At 36.4% G+C, this 20,086-nt stretch overlaps 1 protein-coding gene across 4 annotated transcripts; it reads left to right on the top strand.

Moving 5' to 3' along the window:
* The first annotated feature begins 941 nt into the window (after positions 1–941).
* Positions 942–17,925, top strand: LOC131802944 (atypical protein kinase C-like). Of its 4 annotated transcripts, none has more exons than XM_059123748.1 (10): positions 6,791–6,932; positions 8,577–9,134; positions 9,545–10,493; positions 14,341–14,391; positions 14,456–14,541; positions 14,598–15,593; positions 15,786–15,980; positions 16,835–16,950; positions 17,067–17,193; positions 17,313–17,925. In XM_059123748.1, the coding sequence occupies exons 2-9, from the start codon at positions 8,697–8,699 to the stop codon at positions 17,152–17,154; spliced, it is 2,919 nt and encodes a 972-aa protein (XP_058979731.1). In that variant the 5' UTR covers positions 6,791–6,932; positions 8,577–8,696; the 3' UTR covers positions 17,155–17,193; positions 17,313–17,925. The 4 variants fall into 4 exon arrangements, with proteins under 4 accessions (XP_058979733.1, XP_058979731.1, XP_058979730.1 ...); XM_059123747.1 differs by having other exon boundaries at positions 8,577–9,152; XM_059123749.1 differs by lacking the exons at positions 16,835–16,950; positions 17,067–17,193; positions 17,313–17,925 and adding an exon at positions 16,124–16,820 and having other exon boundaries at positions 8,577–9,152.
* The last annotated feature ends 2,161 nt before the right edge of the window (positions 17,926–20,086 follow it).

Genomic DNA, 20,086 nt, shown 5'->3' with positions numbered 1-20,086 from the left:
AGTCATTAGTTTGGGAGAATCAAGATTTTTACAAGGGCGTGGTACGGCTAAGAGTCAGACTATTTGGCACCTTGATCATGTCTTATGTAAGACTCATAAGAGGTGGATAAAAAAGTGATCATTAAGTTTTTATTTTTATAGAAAGAGGTTCCTTTAAATTTAATTTTTCCGACCGAAATGATAACTATAGAAAATCGTTTTCGTTGTAAATGTTACGTTTTAGTCCGAATTTAAACTAGACTAGCTAACTTGGGATACGTCTGTTTATAGGAAATCCAAACAAATGCTGATATTGACCATTTTCTGGCAATTCCTTTTGAGTTCTTGTTTTATACAAAAATTCAAACAATAATATCAAAAAAGCTAAAAGCGAAAAAAATCTGAAAAAATTATCTTATTTAAAGGAAAAAGGAAAGTTTAGTTGCCTAATCTACATTTAGACTTAGAGCCATATTTATGGAAAAACCCTAAACCAGCATTCTACTTATTATCAACTCAATGACTTGTAATCGAATAGATTGTTGTTGAAATATCCGAAAACAGAATTTCTTGTTCATTGGTTTTATGCTTCAAGAAATATGTCTTGCACAAATTTAAACTGGGTTTTGCTTTTTAACGCAAACAGTTTGTTTACCCAAAACTTTGAAACGTATTGTACAAATTATTGTTGTTCGTTTAGCCCATTACCCTTTACTATGGTAAAGTTGTGTTATTGCGAGATTGCAAGTTCTTACTTAGGGAAACGGTCCGCTTGTTTTATAAAAATCCATTGAACAGTTTTGAAACCAAATTAAATTTTCGGTACAAGCTATAAATGTGTGAATTTCTATCTTAATTGTCTTTATTCTCAAGCCTAAATAGACAATTGCGAATGTATTTCGATCGCAATTTGCTCGATGTCGAACGCAGGAATATGACCAGGACTGTTTTGTTGTTTTCAGAAAATGCCTTCACAAATAATGCCAGATGGAAGTGATGTGGCTAACAATGAAATTAAAGTTAAAACCGCGTATAGCGGAAAAGTGATGATCAGTTACATTAAAGAGAATATTACCTACGATGAACTATGCTTTGAAATACGTAAGAATTGCAATTTTACATTGGAGCAGGTAAAAAGGATAACAAATTAATATTTATGAACTACTTTAATGAAAATTAGTTTTATTTGCAGCCTTTCACTATTAAATGGGTTGACGAAGAACATGACCCTTGCACTATATCAACACAGATGGAGTTAGACGAAGCCATACGGTTATATGAAATGAATCATAATCCGGAATTACTCATACACGGTAAGTTCAGTTCGCCCTTTACATGTACTATATACCCAAGATGTGCAACACATGATTGTTGAGTTTCATGCTTAGCAGTCCTTTATTTTTGGATCATATTTCCTTTAGCCGCCCCAACTTTAGAAAAGGTGCCCTTGTCATCCTGATTACAACGATGTCGAATTTATGTTCCGACAATTTATATTTTACTATACATGACGAAATAAAAAAAATATTTTTTATAACTACCGAAGTTTCAACTTAACATTACTTTACCACTTGTTGGAAATATGTTTTCATAAGATTTCGTATCGTTCAGAAGTATTGGGCCAAATACGGGTTTAGTCCGCGAATTTTAAAGGTCAACATCTCGGAAAGTGTTCACTTTCGGAACACGAATTTACATCGCTGTAATCTGGGCGTGATAAAGATAATATAATCCAATTTTTTTTTTAATCTGCTATTTCTGCAACAAATCCCATCTAGTATTTGGAAGTAGATGACTTTTTCCCCTAATGCAACAAAATTACAATGAAATATACGTAACAATTGAATTGGGTTTTAACAACACCAATAATATTTATTGCAAAGTCCGCACTTGCTTAACGAAACGGATCTATTGAGACATTTGAATGGATGATACATTTATAATCTGAAGCAAACCATCTAGTTACATAAACTAGATACCTTTCTTTTTCTGTTGATCATAGCTTGGCTGAAACTTATTCCAACAGGCCTTGGGCAATACCAAACAAATAAAATAAGTAGGATAAACAATTCGCAGAGAAACAATTATTTAGGAGCTATTCCACAGAACAATCCATCCACTTTCACTCCGCACTCAATTCCAAATATTAACATTTATTTTATTATTCGATTTTGTGTACAACATACCAAGGCCCATAGACAAATAAAAATATAAACAACGGAAGGCACTCACCACTTATTATCAACAGATCAATATGAAAATATTGAAGTCACACAAATCTAAAATGCTAAAATTATTAACCACTGTAAGAGATTTATGAACTGTAAATGGTACATTGGAATAGAAAAACTGTCCCAATCATGATCACATCGAAAAATATTCAATTAAACAATTGTGGTTATTGAAAACTCAATCAATTTGTTTTGGAAGTCGAGTGACTCAACCATGCAAAACACACACCTGACCGCGCAAACCCCATTGTTGCGACATTTTTTAGCAACCGATATTGAAAGCTTTCGTTGCCTATGCCAAGACCTACATTAGGTCGGACATTTGACAAAAAACTTATTCATGTTTGTGCCATTTTAGCTCTAACTTACCTTTTTATTGTACCATGGTTTGTTCTATTGAGATTTGACTTTCTATGCATTTCAAATCAGAATTTTTAGGCAGCAAACTGGGTAGGCAGATGGTATTACTGGCCGATTTTATATAGGCCTTGCAACATACAAAAAAGAAAAAATTTTTTTTTTCGAAACATTCATATGATACGTGTTGTTGTTGTTGTAGCAGTAGGACATGCATGTGTTTGCGTTCTGCTAATCTAGTTCCAGCTCCAGGTTTAGAAATTCGGCTACTTTAATGGGCTGTAGCCAGGGATCCTCGGAGTGAGTTGGGTAGGTTTGGCTGTGCAATTAAAGAGGTGCAGCGTATTGTGCGGGCCTGTATCGCACGCCGAGCAGGCGTCACGCACATCTTCATCAATTTGTGCCCAATGCGAATTGAGACGACTACACCACCCTGAACGTAATTGCGCCAAAAATACCCTGGTTTGTCTAGGCAACTGACGTTCTTCAGCAGCAATGGATGGGGGTGGACTCCGAGGACGGCATTCACTTTATAATTGCTAATAGCATCCGCGACTGCATCGGTATGAATGCCACTCAGACCTGCCTGATAGGCTTCTTGATCTAGAGGTTCTTTCTTGTGGCGCTGGAAATTCCTCTCTATACCATGTATGTCCTTCCTGAAACGCCTGGGTGGGGGAGATTTATCCACCATATGGTGGTTGGGATGACTCTCACGGTAACACCCAAGCAGGTACTGCAACGAAAGCATATGATTATGCTGACGTAAGTGAAGGACTTTCGCCTCTTCATGTAGATGGTCCACTGGTGTCATGAGAAGGCACCCTGTCGCAGTTCTCAGGGCAGCGTTCTGGCAGGTCTGGATATGCTGCCACTGTGTAGCACTAGTATTCGCAGACCACACTGGAGCCGCATTGCTGACCACAGGCCGACCTATCGCGTTATAATAGGTCAACCAGGTTTCTTTGTCCGCACCCCAAGTGCTTCCGGCTAGCGCCTTGGGGACCTTGTTCCTACTTTTCATCTTGTCGCAGATAGCTGTGGCTTGCGCGGACGACTTGAACATGCTGTCGAACGTGACCCCAAGAGTCTTGGGGTAGTTCGTGGTCGGTATTAGATTCCCCTCGACCTGCACACTCATCTGTTTTCTTATCTCCGCAGACCATGTGGTAAAGAGAGTGGCCGTCGATTTCGTGGCGGATATTTTCATGTTCCTCTCGTGGAAGTATGCGGCAAGTTCCGCGAGATAGGGGTTCAGCCTTTCGCATATGTCATCGACCACTGGGCCCGACGCCATGATCGTACAATCATCCGCATACGTTACGATCTTAATGCCGTCTGGAGGGCGAGGAATTCCGGAGGTTAAACAGTTGCGGAGATATCACCCCACCTTGGGGAACTCCATGTTTCACTCTACGGGCTTTGGACTTCTTGTTCCGGAATTCCACGTACGACTGGCGTCCACACATATAGTTGATTATCCAACGTTTCAAACTTGGCCGGAGGGTAGTTCTCTGCTCGTCCTCAAACAGTGTGGCATGATTGACTGCATCAAATGCCTTTGATAGGTCAAGGGCTACCAACACTGTTCTATCACACGGCCTGTTCTGGTTCAGTCCTCTACTAATATGTGTGGAAATGGCGTGTAATGCTGTTGTGGACGGAATCGATGCTGGTGGTTGGCAACTGTATAGCTTCCTCTAATGCTGGGGAGGAATAAAGCCTCAAGAATCTTAGCTACTGGCGACAAAAGCGAAATCGGCCAGTACGATTCGCCCTTACTGACATCCTTGCCTGGTTTCAGTAGCGGGACCACCCGGACCATTTTCCAGATATGATACCCGGACCATTTTCCAGATATGATACGTGTGTGTAACCCCATTGTTGCGACATTTTTTAGCAACCGATATTGAAAGCTTTCGTTGTCTATGCCAAGGCCTACATAAGGTCGGACAAGAAGGATACATTTGACAACAAACTTATTAATGTTTGTGCCATGGTAGGTTTAACTTACCTTTTTATTGTACCATGATTTATTCTATTGAGATTTGACTTTCTTTGAATTTCAAATCAGAATTTTTAGGCAGCAAATTGGGTAGGCAGATGGTATTACTGCACGATTTTATGTAGGCCTTGCAACATACAAAAAAAGAAAAATAAGTTCTGTCAAGATTTATTTGATCGATTTTTTCGAAACATTCATATGATACGTGTGTGTAACTTAAAAAATAATTTCGAATTTCGGTAACGCTGTAACGAAATCACACGTAAATATAAATTGTTTAGTTCTGAAACATTAATTTAGTACCTGTATGTTGTAAGTAAATTGTCACTGGGTCCCGAACACAAAATTGCATCCCCTAGATGCTTTGGATTTATTGAATAATGGCACAGCTCTTAACATTGGTATCTCATTACAATAACGTGAAACAGAGGTTAGTTTCATCTATTAAATGTGTATATGAGATTCTAATACGTTTTTAAATCAAGAAAGCTGAAACTTAACAACGGCAAAACATTGTGCTTCATTTTAAAAAAAAATCTATGACCTAATTTTATTAAAGAACGCAAAAAACATTTATTTCTTACAAAATATATCATTAAATCTAAAATTATGTTGGTTTCAAAAAACGAAATTGTTTTTTTTAGTTGAGCCGACGTGGATATTAATATTTCTCGACAAAGCCACACTCATTGCAACCACCGCATTCTCTTATTGTTTTCGTCCCTTTTATACACACTAAACACTGATACTAGGCGAGAACACAGTTTTTATACTTCCAGTTCTACCCGTAGCATAGTGTGGCATTAAATATTTAGTTATTTCAAAGGTGTTTAAAGTCTCTACGTCTGTAGATGTTGCTAAAAAAATTATATACTGAGAGGCTGTGCGTAAAGAATATAAAAATGGGACACAAAAGAGAGAGGAGGCATGATAAGAGCGGGCCTGCGTAAGATGAAAGTTTTGTTATGCTATAGTATTCTCTTAAGTATAACTTGGAACAATAGATATTGTTTCTTTGTTTTGTACGAAATTGGTCGCCTTATGAAAATGTTGGTCTTTTTTGGGAGCGTGTTGCCTGGAATATAAGTTTATTATTAAGAGATTAGCCCAAAATAACTTCAGTTCTTATAGTATTGTTTACTTTAAAGCTTTAATAATATTGAAAAAAAAAAAAAATACAAATAAACTTCTCAACTTGTTGTTTGATTTATAAGTATAAATAGGTAATTGTACAATTGAGTCCTTTGCTATGGTGACATGATGTATTTTGATTAATTTGATGACCCAAAAAAACGTACGGTTATTGTCTTTCTCGCTACATACAATAAAAATGTTTCTTTTCTTTTAATCTAATTGTAATTGTCCGCGTATTCCAAACATAGGTTTTAGGCGGTGTGTCCTAATATTATCGTAGGAATGGTGTGTAATATTCAAGGAATTGTATGAGGTGTTCGGGTGAAAGGGCTAAGATGACAAACAGATTACATTGCCTTATTCAACGTTTGTTCCATGTTTTCTCTTCGCTCTCACACCCTTGTTACCACGAAAACAACCACTTTGGTCAATGTCTAATTGCTTTGTGTGAATGTTGTTGTTTTTTGTTCTGAACTTGCGCTACACTTGTGATAGTTGTCCCGGCAGTGACAGGAAATTTCATCGCATCACAATATGTCATTCGGGTAATTTTGCTACTGTGCATTGCACGCTCATCATTTGTTTTGTTTTGAGTTTTATCCGCTTCTGTGCAAGAATGTTGCCTCTCTTCGCTACGAAAATGCCAGTCGCGATGCTCTAAGTTTTGTGTTCTGTTATAGGAGATAAAGGTCGTTCTGAGAACAAAATTTCTGGAAAGAGACTGGTGAAATATACTGACATTGAATCTCCAATTCAATGATGTTCTGGTAGGCTAGGAGTATAGTAATCTTTACCATCGCATGTCCTTTTCCTTTCGGCAGCTGGTCTTACTTACACATTTCTCTAAATCAAACCAACAATGTAGAAGTTCATAGTTTCTCGATGCCAGACACTCGTATACTTCTGTATAGTATACACTGGGATATAGTATGTGTTTGTTTTTGCCTTGTCTCAGGCTCTGGATGTTCTCTTTCGCTGCCTTCTACAAAAATTATAGCACTCGCGCACAACTTTTTGTCGCAAATGGACGTATTTGCCAGGTTCAATTTAGTATTCGATTACCTTTTGGAGAATATAATTACAAAATACAAGAGCCAGTTTTCCAGTGAAAAAGTTGATTTATTACAATTATAAAGTGCTTGAATAAATTGCTCCTGACTTGCTTTGAAATTGATAAAATTTTTTGAATACATACTCTGCCGTCGTAATAAATTACTCAGGAAAAGGTAATTGAAAGTTACTAACGGGTGTCATACGGATGGACGCATTGTCGTATATGTGTACATATAATCAAAATCAATAAAAAATATCGACAAAAACTCCACCCAAAAACTTGAGCCACTTTCATTTTTATTTTCTTTGGATGGTCCTTGCTGTACTCCGAATGAACGCAGAATTTGTGAGCCAGTGCGATTTTTGTTTTATTAAATGGTGTTATGTTAAATAATTTATCTGCTCCAGGTAGGACTTCGCTCAAAGTACTTAAGACAATGTATTATTTTGTGAGAACTTGTGGCTATAGATATTTTGCATGTTAAAATGGTCTCGGCATATTGTCTGTGCCTATAAAATCGATTCATTATTATGCGAGTTCCCCTAAACACTGAAGTACGTTGCAATTTTACAACGTTGTCCTTTGACTTTTTTATCTGTGACCGCTGCTGCACAGCGTTATTGGACATGATCCCTACAAACCTTTGTTTGTGAATTCTTTTTCTGTTTATTGTCAGCAGCTTCAGAGGTTTTGACGTCAATTGCAATATTAACCTGAATTTGAACTATGACAGAAGGGCGGTTGCCAGTCTGCGAAGTGTTCTAATAAACATGACTACAACACCTATTATTAAAAGTAAAAAATAAAATAAAAACTGATATGGAGTTTTGCACACAAAAATGCCACAATCTTTAAAGTTTCTGCATTGAAGGATGGAATTTGACGTAATATTCCAAGGTCTTCCACAAAGAATATATGTAGTGTACCGCATAGTATATTGAACATTAGGCTTCAGTTAATGGGTACAATCGCCCTCGACCCTTTATAAACTAAACCAATTACACAGACACACATAAAGAACCTCAAGTATAACATTTTGCTAAATGAGTTTTTGATACACTTCCATCGCTTTGCTAACATATTTTTTTTTTCGTTTAATAAGCGTTATATCAATTATTTTTTCGATTTAATTAATTTCTTGTATTCTGAGTTCCACAGTACAGTTATATGAGTCTACGTTTACTAGACAATGTCCATACAAGGCATTTTAGTTGTAAAAAAACTTGTAATATTGTTCGGTCTACAACGTTTTTTTTATTTCTAACTACGCAAGCATTTCGATTAAAAATACAAAGCAAAACTACCTGCTTCTTTTGATAACTATGCTGTATTGGCAAGTTGAATTATACAACCAATTTGCACAATAAGTCCTTGTAAATATTTTGATAATATGGCGAAATGTTAAAAACATAAAATGCAAACAATACGAATAATATGAACAAATATGTAAGAAGAATACGACTTTTTAACTAACCAATGTTTGGCTACTTAAGATTTAACTAATATTCATGATTTCTTAAGGGGTTTTGAATTGAAATGTTGATATCAGTTTGATGTCACCTTTTTTGCTTTGTCAAGTATAACATACCATTTCTAAAGCACGATTTGTAAACAATATTTGTGTCTGTTAAAAAATTATATCTAGCAGTCTTATCCACCTTTCGGAGAGCATTTCATTCGGAGTTTATCAGCTTAGTGGTTCTTCGTTTATTTGTATGAAGAAAGGAAAACGAAATAAGTGGCTGAAGTTTATCCTAAAAAACGTATATGTGCTTGGCTCTAGCGTTAACAATTCACACACATTTGCTTATTTTAGCATACGACATGCATAATGCTTGAGCAAGAACTGACTGAAGGATAAGTCGAAAAGCTGTAAAGAATTCCTAAGGGTCCATTGGCAACTGTGAACAAACTCTATATACAATTTTGTTATAGCATGGCTTGGGGATACTGGAGCGCCACAACTGTGGACCGTGGACGGTCACCGAGGCGCAATACGCAGACAACGCCGTTACCGGTAAATTTAGTACAGCAAGAAGAAGAACCTTGTGTGACGACAACTACGACCGCAGTTCAGTCCTCGACAACGACAAACTCAAATACATGCCCCAATACACCATCTGGCACACAAGCTGGTTTGTGCTACAGTCCCACTTGTCGAAGTCGGTGCAGCAGCCCGTGTCCCGGCAGCCCCTGTCCTGGAAGCCCTTGTGGGTCTATTACACCACCACCGCCGCCCCCACATCCTTTGACCTCGTCACAGCAATATTTGCACCAACATTCCAATAAGAATTGTCCTGCAGCACAACAAGTCTTTACTGCCCAGGATTATCCTTCCAGGCGTCAATCACTGGACCGGTTGGACAGTCCACAGGTATGGACATTTAGTAAGGTATTGCCGTTTGTTCCAAGGTCTAGATTTTACACGTATCTAGAGAAAAATGTGGAAAATCTACCGCTATTTAATGATGAGGAAATTCACCCTGAATGTATTTGTCTGGAAGAACGTTCACATGAAATAATGGGAATTTTCCATCAAAAAATATGCGATTGCGTTTTTCTAGAATTTTTCGTTCATCGTCAACTCAGTTTAGTTCTCATGGTAATTTGATTTATTTTCGTTTTTCTTTGAATATTGTCCCTGAAAATTGCACACTTTGACATCCGCATCATCTTTTGTGAATAATCGCGTGCGATTTCTACACCCCAAAAACTCATTGGTCAATCATTTGTTGTAACGATCACCGATTGTCTGATATCACCTCTCCATGTTGATTATAACAGTCGAAATATTTTGATACTATACAGGCGAATCAACTTTCGGATATAATGTGCCGCGGTGCAGTTGTTTCGTCCATACAGTCCGCCAATAACACATTGACTCGCGGTGTTTCCCTGCACAGTCGTAGCGGAAGTGCCCACGGCAGTATTCATGGTGGCGGCAGTCATCATGGAAGTCACGGAACAGTTGGTCCTCCTGGCAGCGTTCATGGCTCAATGGGCTGTTTACAAGGCAGTACAGGACATTTGGTAAGTGTGGGCCATTCCAACAGCGGGAGCGTGGGAATGCTTACCGGTGGAACTGTGGATACTGGCGACTATGATGTTCCCCATCCACATCCGTATACTCATCACTATATGCAAACGTCGTCGTCTATAACGCCGCCCCATTCTACGATGAATTTGATGGGATCCAGGCCGGGATCTGCGGGGCCGTGCACTGGACACGAGTCTGGATCGGATTCTAGTCAAGGATGTGGCTCAATGATGGCTTCTGGCAGTCTTATTGGGCATATACATATGAGCACTATTGGAGGTGCCGGTGTCCATCACTCTCATGTAGGTGGCAGTGGTTCTCTTGGGCGTTGTTCTAGTCGCTGCCACAATACAACTACGACTACGGATGATTCTGGCGGGGGCAGTGGCGGCAGTGTTTTCGGTAGCGGCCCTTGCATGGGCCTAGAGCACCAACAACAACATCAACACCATCACATTGTTCGACATGGCAGTGCTGGTAGTGGCCTCAACGGCTGCGGCAGTGGTGGTAGCGGTGGTCGCAATAGTTCCCTCAGTACTATCCACAACGGCCATGGACACCATCAACAGTACCATCACGAATGTATTCACTACGAACGGCTACCAATACCAGTCCCCATACCCACTGTGCCAACTACACATCACCAGCAACAACACTTGCAATCAGAAGAAGAAATTGAACCAGCATATGCGACAGGTATGAAAACAACATGCGCTATATCGGATGAAACTTTTTGTTTTGCTTTTAAGAAGACTGATTTTTTTGCTTGTCCCTTTGTCAAGGAACATATACCAGCGATTTCCTTTGACGCTGTGTAAAACCTATAGGAGCCTTCCAGAACTTCTAATTTGAAACACAACATATTATCTTCCTATTTCCTCTTTAAGCCATAAATAATACGAACTAATGATTCAAATAATTATGTAGTTGTTGGGATTTTTTAAATATTTTCATTTTGGGTTGTCATTACAAAACAGCAGATTTTTAATCAGCTAATGGCATTGAATAAGTTTCAGTGAGAAACATTTTGAAGTGAGAAATTGAGAAATCTCAGTAACTCAATTATTAAAATTCTCTTCTCTCGCCCTAATTTACTGGACTTTAGGATCGGAAAACAACATTTTGTAAAATTTCGTTAGTTACTCCAACCTGGTTCAGGCAAATTATATGATAAAATCTTAAATGTTGGGGTAGTAAGACCTTGTAATGTGCTTCCTTATTACCACGTTATTATGATACAGGTACATGAATTGAAACATTAAGAATTCTAGCGTTGTGCAAAAAAAAAAATTGTGCAAAATTTATTAAAACTGCTTAATTTACTTGAAATATCAATGTTTACAAATGATTTAGTCTACAATGCTCCTAATGCTTTCATCAATATTTTGAAATCGTTTGCGTAACTTAATGAAGCGTTTAGTGTTGGTGTTACCTATAAACTGATTACCGTTGTATCAGTCAATTTTTCAGGTATAAACTAATATTCCGTAGGTATGATATACAAGAGGGTTCTTGTCACAAATTCTAATATGAAAAAAAAAAAAAAAAAAAAAAACATTTATTTAAATTGTATTATCTTGTTGCATGCTAAGTCTGCCTCCGGGATGTTTGGTTTGTCCGCAACTCCATATAAACATATATTCTTCGCCACAACATGGCAAAGCTCAACAATTAAAAAAATTACGGGTTTTGTTTTGTTTTGTAGGTGTGAATCAGGGGATAAGAGTATCTGTCTTTTCGTAAGACCTTCGCTGATAACTTGATAAGCATATGTTCACATCTAATCTTATCTCTCTCCAATTTTTCTAGCATTTATTTATCTATGTAGGTCTTTCCACGGTTAACATTTAAAAGACCACAAGTCCAAATTACCCTTTTGTACAGTCGATGTGATTTATGTCGTTTTTTTTGACGTATTCTCAACAACGTACAACTTGTTTTGTGTTCGAACGTTTGGAACTAAAGTTTTGAAGTGAGAAATTGAAGTGAGAAAGTTTGTGTAATTTTTGTACCGTGTGAGTGCACAGTATATTCTGGTTTAGTTGAGTATGGAGTAGCCCATATAAATTCATTGTCTGCGCTGGCATACATTATGTCGTCATATAAATTCAACATAAAATTTTCGTTAACATATTAATTTTATTGTTCAAAACTCGCATATCATTCTCTCAGCATGCAGTGCTTAAATTGAAAACAATTTTGACAACCACGATTCCACGAATGGCTACTTTTGTTAGAGAACAAGTTGTAAAACGTACATAAGAACACATAAATACTAATTTATTGAATATAAAATAAAACATACGTCAAGGACTATACATTATACGTTTGCATATTGGTTGAATCATCTATAAAGAACGACGTTAATGCCTAAGCTTACAATTTCAGTGAATCCAGTTTAAACTAGGAATAACAAGTAAAAAACGTTAAGTTAGGCCGCGCCAAACTTTTATACCGAATATCGGGAGGTACGGTTTTATGTGGGCTATATAAAAACGTGGACCGATATACATCATTTTCAATACCAACCATACGCAATACAAATTGTTATGCCAAATTTTGAAACTCAACGTCAAATATTGTGGGCTGTATCGTGATTTCAACTGACAGACGGACATTGTTAAATCGACTTAGAATTTTATGCTGATTATGAATATATGTATATACTTTATGGGGTCTACGAAGAATATTTAGGGATGTTACAAACGGAATGACAAATATAATATACCCTCCTTTCCAAGTTGGGGGGCATAAAAAGACAATGTTGCACGTTCTTTGTGCAGAAATACCGAAATCTGGTAGCACCATGCGGTAACTGTATTGTGCGGGGCTACACACACACAAACGTATAATATCGATTGAATTGTTCTCCATCAATCGTGTGTACTTTTTTACATTGCTATGGCGTTCGCAAATGGGTCACTCTTATATGACACACATTTCTCTTCTTGGGAGAATTAGTGGTCATAAAGAACTAACAGTCTAAATCATCGGTTCGTCAAAAGAAGAACACAGTGTGCTGTTGAATGCGACTGATCGACAGAAACGAGTAAATAAAGAAGACAACACGTATTATCGGCAAGCACACCAAATTAATCGATTGCTGTACGGAATGTTTTGACAACATCGTTCGTTCCACAGGAGTATTATTTGAGAGAGATAAAGAGCGAGAGCGAGATAAAACATCGGTATGATCATTTGGAATGGTATTTTTGAGGCTGCCACAATTTACGGGGTTCAAACATCATCATTTTTCATGAGCGGAGGTGCCGGATGTTAGTAGAGTCCAATTACAAATCTATAAAGTATAATATCCCCTTAATTTGAGGGGAAGCTTATATTTTCAGTTGATCAATAACCTAAAACTATTCCGAAATCGGAATTGAAACAATATCATAGTTAATTAATTTATTTGTCTGTTTCTAAAATCCAAAAATGAAATATTTTTAAGCTTCGTGCAATCATTGTTGTGTCCCCTTTACGTTTTTAATGGTACAATTAGTAAAAGAGAGATAAGTTACATTCGCTCTGAGAGAACTGCCTTGTCTAGCAAGTACGGGAACGGAAAACTAGTAAAAATTTCAAAATTTGGCCTCGTAATGCATACAAATGTATACTACGAATTCAGAGCGGATATACTTATTTGGATATGGTTCAAATATTAGTTGCTCAAAAAACACTATTGAAATCGTCAAGTGTATCGTTCCTTGCTCAGCAATATACGAGCATTTTTACTTAACCTTGAGTTAGAGTTAAATTATTATATTGTTGCTGCATGCAAATTAAACAATGTTATGTATATATAAAAGCATACACACACATTTCAACTTACTGTGACGAAATTGAAGACAAGTAATTTAACTAAATTTTCGCCGTTTGGGTTTGCTTCTTGATGCTGTCGTAGTAAATACTTATTGAGTAAATGTGTGACAATGAACATCGATTGACAAAAAAGGAGCGCCGTATTCAAAACCAAGACTTTTCGTAGGGACTTGGGTAGAGTTTAGCTTCAGTCAAATAATAAAAATTACAAAACTTTGTTTTATGTTCCATGGCAGAGGATAGGGGTCAAAATCCATATCATTTCATGTATACGACATGGATGTGGGTAGGAATAAACAGAATGTCTTGAATACGAAGTTTAAAGATTACATTTAAATGGGGTTCGTTTTAAACGATGAGCTGGAAAAAATTGCTAGCACTTGGAGTATTAGAACGGACTCGATTCAAATTATGAGGGAAATAGAATCGCTTCGGTGGCATGTGGATAGAATGTGGAGGGTATGAGTTAAAAACAAATATTTTATATTTGTAGCCGAATGTGGAGGATGAGCTCATGGATTAGATATTTATTTTAATTTTTGTGGAATGTGGGATATCACCTTATTGTCCATCTTTACAAATACATCATTTTTGATGGTACTTAAAGCCTACTAAAAGGCCGATCGACGATCTCAACTTCTGGTGTATTTCACAATATAAGATGCATATAAGAAGTGACCCGTATAGTTTAAAAAAAAATAACACTTTTGATTTTCTTCAGTGTTTCCGAATGTTCCTGCGGCCCCTGGTTTGTTGTGCGATGGAGAAGATCGTAAGTTATAAATATCAATTAAGAAACTATGTGTGGTAAGACTAATTTTAATGGAATATTTCAGGAAGCATATACCGTCGTGGTGCACGTAGATGGCGTAAATTATATCGTGTCAATGGGCACATATTCCAGGCCAAACGTTTCAACAGAGTAAGTTACCTCCGTAAAAAACGCTCTATTTATGCATTTTTTTTGTTGTCCTACAGCGTGCATTTTGCGCCTATTGTCAAGATAGAATCTGGGGTCTCGGGCGTCAAGGCTTCAAGTGCATTCAGTGCAAATTATTGGTACATAAAAAGTGTCACAAATTGGTGAAGAAGCCTTGCTCTAATGAACACGTTGAACCATTGGTTCCAAAAGGCTCGGAAGAAGACTTTGCCGAGCAATTACCAAAAATGGCACCACCCATTCCAGACTATCCACCCATGCACGCCGGAGGGGAAGAATCACGCATCTCGGATCCAGAGCATTTGCCCTCGTCCTCCAGTGGTGGTGGTGGCGGAGTCCACCTGTCATCGGGAAAAGATCCAGTTGACATGGGATCGCAGCGTCAATTTTCTTTGGATGACTTCGAGTTAATCCGCGTTATTGGTCGTGGTAGTTATGCTAAAGTATTAATGGTTGAATTGAAAAAGACTCGGCGTATCTATGCCATGAAAGTAATTAAAAAGGCTTTGGTAACTGATGACGAAGACATCGATTGGGTCCAGACGGAGAAACATGTCTTTGAAACGGCTTCAAATCACCCATTCCTTGTGGGCTTACATTCGTGCTTCCAGACGCCTTCGCGTTTATTCTTTGTTATTGAGTTCGTTCGAGGAGGAGATCTTATGTACCACATGCAACGGCAGAGGCGTTTGCCGGAGGAACATGCACGTTTCTATGCGGCGGAAATCAGTTTGGCTTTAAACTTTTTGCATGAGAAAGGAATTATATACCGTGACTTGAAATTAGATAATGTTTTATTGGACCATGAGGGCCACATCAAGTTAACGGACTACGGAATGTGCAAGGAAGGCATACGCCCTGGAGATACTACATCTACATTCTGTGGTACACCCAACTATATTGCCCCAGAAATATTGCGGGGAGAGGATTATGGGTTTTCGGTGGATTGGTGGGCCCTTGGAGTCTTGCTTTATGAAATGTTGGCTGGACGCAGTCCCTTCGATATAGCCGGAGCATCAGAAAATCCTGATCAGGTAAGATTTTTATACGAAAGTTCTATTTAAATTGATGCCAAGTTAGATTAGACGAAAACGAACACGGGTTACAACAAAAGTTTTAGCACCCGAAACTGAACTGCATAATATCAATCTAAAAATCAGCGTTCTCCATAAAGTAAAATTCATTAACAACTATAATTTTTAAATTTACATTTTCTATATTCGCAGAACACGGAGGATTACCTGTTCCAAGTTATTTTGGAGAAAACTATTCGCATACCAAGATCGTTAAGTGTCAAGGCGGCTTCTGTTCTTAAGGGCTTTCTCAATAAAAATCCAGCTGATCGCTTAGGCTGCCACAGAGAAACCGCTTTTATGGATATTAAAAATCACCCATTTTTTAAGGTTATCGATTGGGAAATGGTAAGTGAGCTCTAGGTGGGGTTGAATGTGGGTTTCATAAAAACAGTTAACAACTATTTGTGCATATTTGATGATAACTATAACCTCATTCTTTTGGTCTCTGAATAATACGATTTGAATTATTGTCATTTAATATACGCAAGGTTGCTCGAAAGGAAGTAGCGCCACCATTTATACCAACATTTGATCCTGGTGATCCCTATTTGACAACAAACTTTGACATTCAGTTTACTAGGGAGCCAACTGAATTCTCTCCTGATGACCCGTAAGTCCTAGATTATGATTAAATTCCCAAATGAAGTGTGTTATATCGATGTTGTTGAATTTTGTGACCGCGATAACCAAATCTTGATCATATATATCAAGAAAATATTTGTACTGCTCCCTTAAATTGATCTAGAATACATAAGCGAAAGTCTAAAACAATTCCTCATTTGATGAAATCACTTCACGATAATATTTGAAAGTTAACCTTCTACCCATTTTTTGTTTGCCCAATTTTCTTGCATACCTATAAAAACCCAACATGAGAGTGTAAAGATTGCTAGTATTGGTGTTGTGTTGAAAATTGACAATTTCGCTCAATCGTTGGTCACATTTCATATCTCATTTATAAGACCTTGAAACAAAACATGTCTGTTTGCGCTTCTATTACGGGAAATCTACCTTCTCTATAAGTACCTTCATGAATATGGAATTTAATAGTATCATGTTACTCATCAAATATTCACAAAATTTGAAATCTATAAACTTTTGTTTGTTATTTTGATTTTATTCATCCATAAAAATCTTGCTCCCGCTTCTTTTTCATGTCTTCGACCCATCAAAATCTCCAACACACATTCATTCCATAGTTGGCATACAAGCAAGTCACACCACCATTTAAACCACGTTTAGACTCAGATCGTGATTTGGCCAATTTCCCACCTGAATTTACAGGCGAAGCAGTACAATTAACACCAGATGACGAGTAAGTCGCTCTTGAGTAGTCAAAGTACATTTATATTGCCAAAAAGCAGACATATGTATATAAATCTTGTCAATTCCCTTAATAATTTTGTTCAATTCTTTATAAATTGAATTTAGCCGTGTCATTGATAACATCGATCAGTCGGAGTTCGAAGGTTTCGAGTATGTCAATCCATTGCTAATGTCCTTGGAAGATGAAGTTTGACATCACGAGTTCTGTGATTTGCATCCCTACAATATGCGTGTAAGTAAATATGATTATGTGGGTCTGCAAATTTTTTGGTTCTTATTCGAAGCTGTGTATTAGATAGACTGTGCCAGTCTCCTATGTTCAAGCAACATTTCGTTTTCTTTTTGTTTTAGCTGTATGGCGAAGATTCCAGTGACTATGATTCAGTTGCTGATGATTTAAGTTTAATGCGCATAAACGCTCCTAATAACAATTTAGCAACACAATTGAATAATTACATCAATGATCAACACCACCAACAACCACAACATCAACTTCATCATGAATCGCAGCAGCAGCAGCAGCAGCAACAGCAAACATACCATGAATATCATTATGACCACTCACAACAACAACACCAAGAACAGCAACATTCACATAATGGTAACAATAATAATACACATAATGCAAACAATAATAAAAGTAGTTTATTGCAGCACATGTTTTGCCTTCCATTAAACTAATCTTATAAACAGACAGACAAGTACAACAAATAAACGAAAATAACGTCTGCAACTGAAAACAGATATCTTATGCAAAATAAATTAAAGTACTTTGAATGTATGAATCATAATCACATTAACGGCTCAGAGTCTATGAGAGACATTAAATATAATAAGAACTCACACTGATTTTTCTATTCAAAACCACAACCACGTCATACTATAAAACATAACGTATATAAAATATTAAAGTATCTAGAGGAGGAGATAAATGTAACTGAAAATAAATTCAGAAATCGCAAAATTCTATTGAAGTATTTTCTGAAAATGGCACCTCACAACATCTCAATAATATGATCATTATCATGAAAATGCAACTAATCGGCAATACAAATATTTCACATCTTAAGTGGGTTTTTCTATTCATACTGTGCTCTGTCCCAGCGCATTGTTCGTTTTCAAGGCTACCTCTGCATGCATATTTGTGGAGAGAGCACCTAGCCAAAAGTGGTGCAACTTTTAGATCTACAACTTTTAACAGATTTAAAAGTTACTATCAAATGAAACATAGTCGACTACGAAACCGCATGTGGTTAGATCTACATAATCGCATCTATCGAGTATTGAACAAACATTTTGAGTCGTTATTTTTTGTGCGTATGTAGGAAGAGATGGAAAGTATTTCGAAAAAAGTTATGTAAATAAAATTTTCTACAAACTTACACTTTCTGGCTAAATATTCAGACTAAATATATCAGAAATATGTGCATGAAGCCGTTGTGAGCGACAGAAGAGAGCTGTATGACGACACACTTGTCAAAATATGAAACCATCCGTTTCGACATTAATTTTCCCCGTAAAAAGTTGTTTTTTTTTATGAACTATAAACATTTACATTTTTAAATTCTCTCTCCGTATAAAGAAAACCAATATAACTTTATTATTGCAAAGCTTATTGAAAACACAAATAATATCCAACTTTTAAATATAAAATTCAAATTGTTATTATTAACACGATCATTAATATATATTTATATTTTGTGTCTGCATTAGTGCGAGGTTTTCGTATAGAGATGCATACACTTCATTAAGAATTTCAATAAAAGACACTGATATTGAATATTTTACTAGTTAAGTTTAGGTTAAAGCATGCACTTGAAACATTCCCTGTTCCCAAGTACAGAAGTATAGGCGAATGTCAAACATGCACATATAACTGTCTTGGCACTTATTTATTTTCTAATTGGATCTTCTTTTTTATTACCATCTACTGAGTATTTGTCTTAAAAAAAAAAACATTCCGTAATTAATTGAACAACTTCACGCCCCACAGGTTGAGTATTAGAAGTTTTTTAACATACATATACATTCATATAACAAATTTAAAGATGAGTTGTTCGTTACTACAATATAATAAAAAGTAAAACAATAAAAAATAATACATATTATAGCTAAAAATTAATATAGTAAAAGTGACAAAATTCTAAATATTTTAATATGTTTAAATTAGAGATGATTACCAAACGATAAAGTTAATTGATCTGTTTCCCCCAAAGCGAAAAACCAGCAAGTTGCTTCCTTTTCAAAGCCACTTATGTCTAGAAAATTATAAGAAACAGGAAATGTCAGAACCCTTAACCCGTTTGTCTAGCTCGTTTACAAGCGATTGGACACGGAACAGTGAATAAATGAAACATAGAAGTAATAATAAAAATATTAATTTTAAACTATTTGTGGAGAAGCCCCTTTGGAACGATCGAAGTACAGTTTTAATTAACAATTACAATTGTTCATTATAAAATCAACTTTTGTTTCTAAAATAAAAAAAGAACTCTGATAAATAACTATATAAAAAATATTGAATGAGTTTCATTTTTTGCTTGAAAAAAGACGGCGAAGGTCAAGACACTAACATGTTACAATAAGAAGAATAAATGAACATTTCCCAGTCTGACTTTAAAAAACCTGAATTTTTTAGAGAATCTATGGTATATATTATTATCCAATCTCATTTCAGGCAGGAGCTATCAACAAAGTTCCAGGAATTCAATGTAATATTAGTGAACCCGATCCATAAGCTAAGGTAAGGGAGTGACAGCTGGGGAAGGCCATTAAATGGATAAAAGTAATCAAAATTGCAAACATAAACTTTTTATACTATAATATAAATAAGCTCAATATAATATTTATTTCGTAAGCTAATTCTACCAGGTCGAATGTTTGTTACACAATAATTTCTCAATATTTTTTCAAGATTAAGGCAAAACTACATAGACAATTGTTTTTGTATGTACGCAATAAAATGTTTCATTTTAATGTTTTTATATCCTTCCTCTCAATGTTAAGTTTTCAGCTGCAGGTACAAATCTTCCAACACTTCAAAAAATCGCTAGGAAATCGTAGAAAGAAACAACATTCCTTTCAAATTGAAATCAATATATACATACACATAAGGTGTACTACAT

This window comes from Musca domestica, unplaced genomic scaffold (genome assembly GCF_030504385.1).
Source record: "Musca domestica strain aabys unplaced genomic scaffold, Musca_domestica.polishedcontigs.V.1.1 25, whole genome shotgun sequence".
Taxonomy (NCBI): Eukaryota; Metazoa; Arthropoda; class Insecta; order Diptera; family Muscidae; genus Musca; species Musca domestica.
Note: the sequence above shows the minus strand (reverse complement) of the source record. Positions and strands in the feature narration are given on the sequence as shown.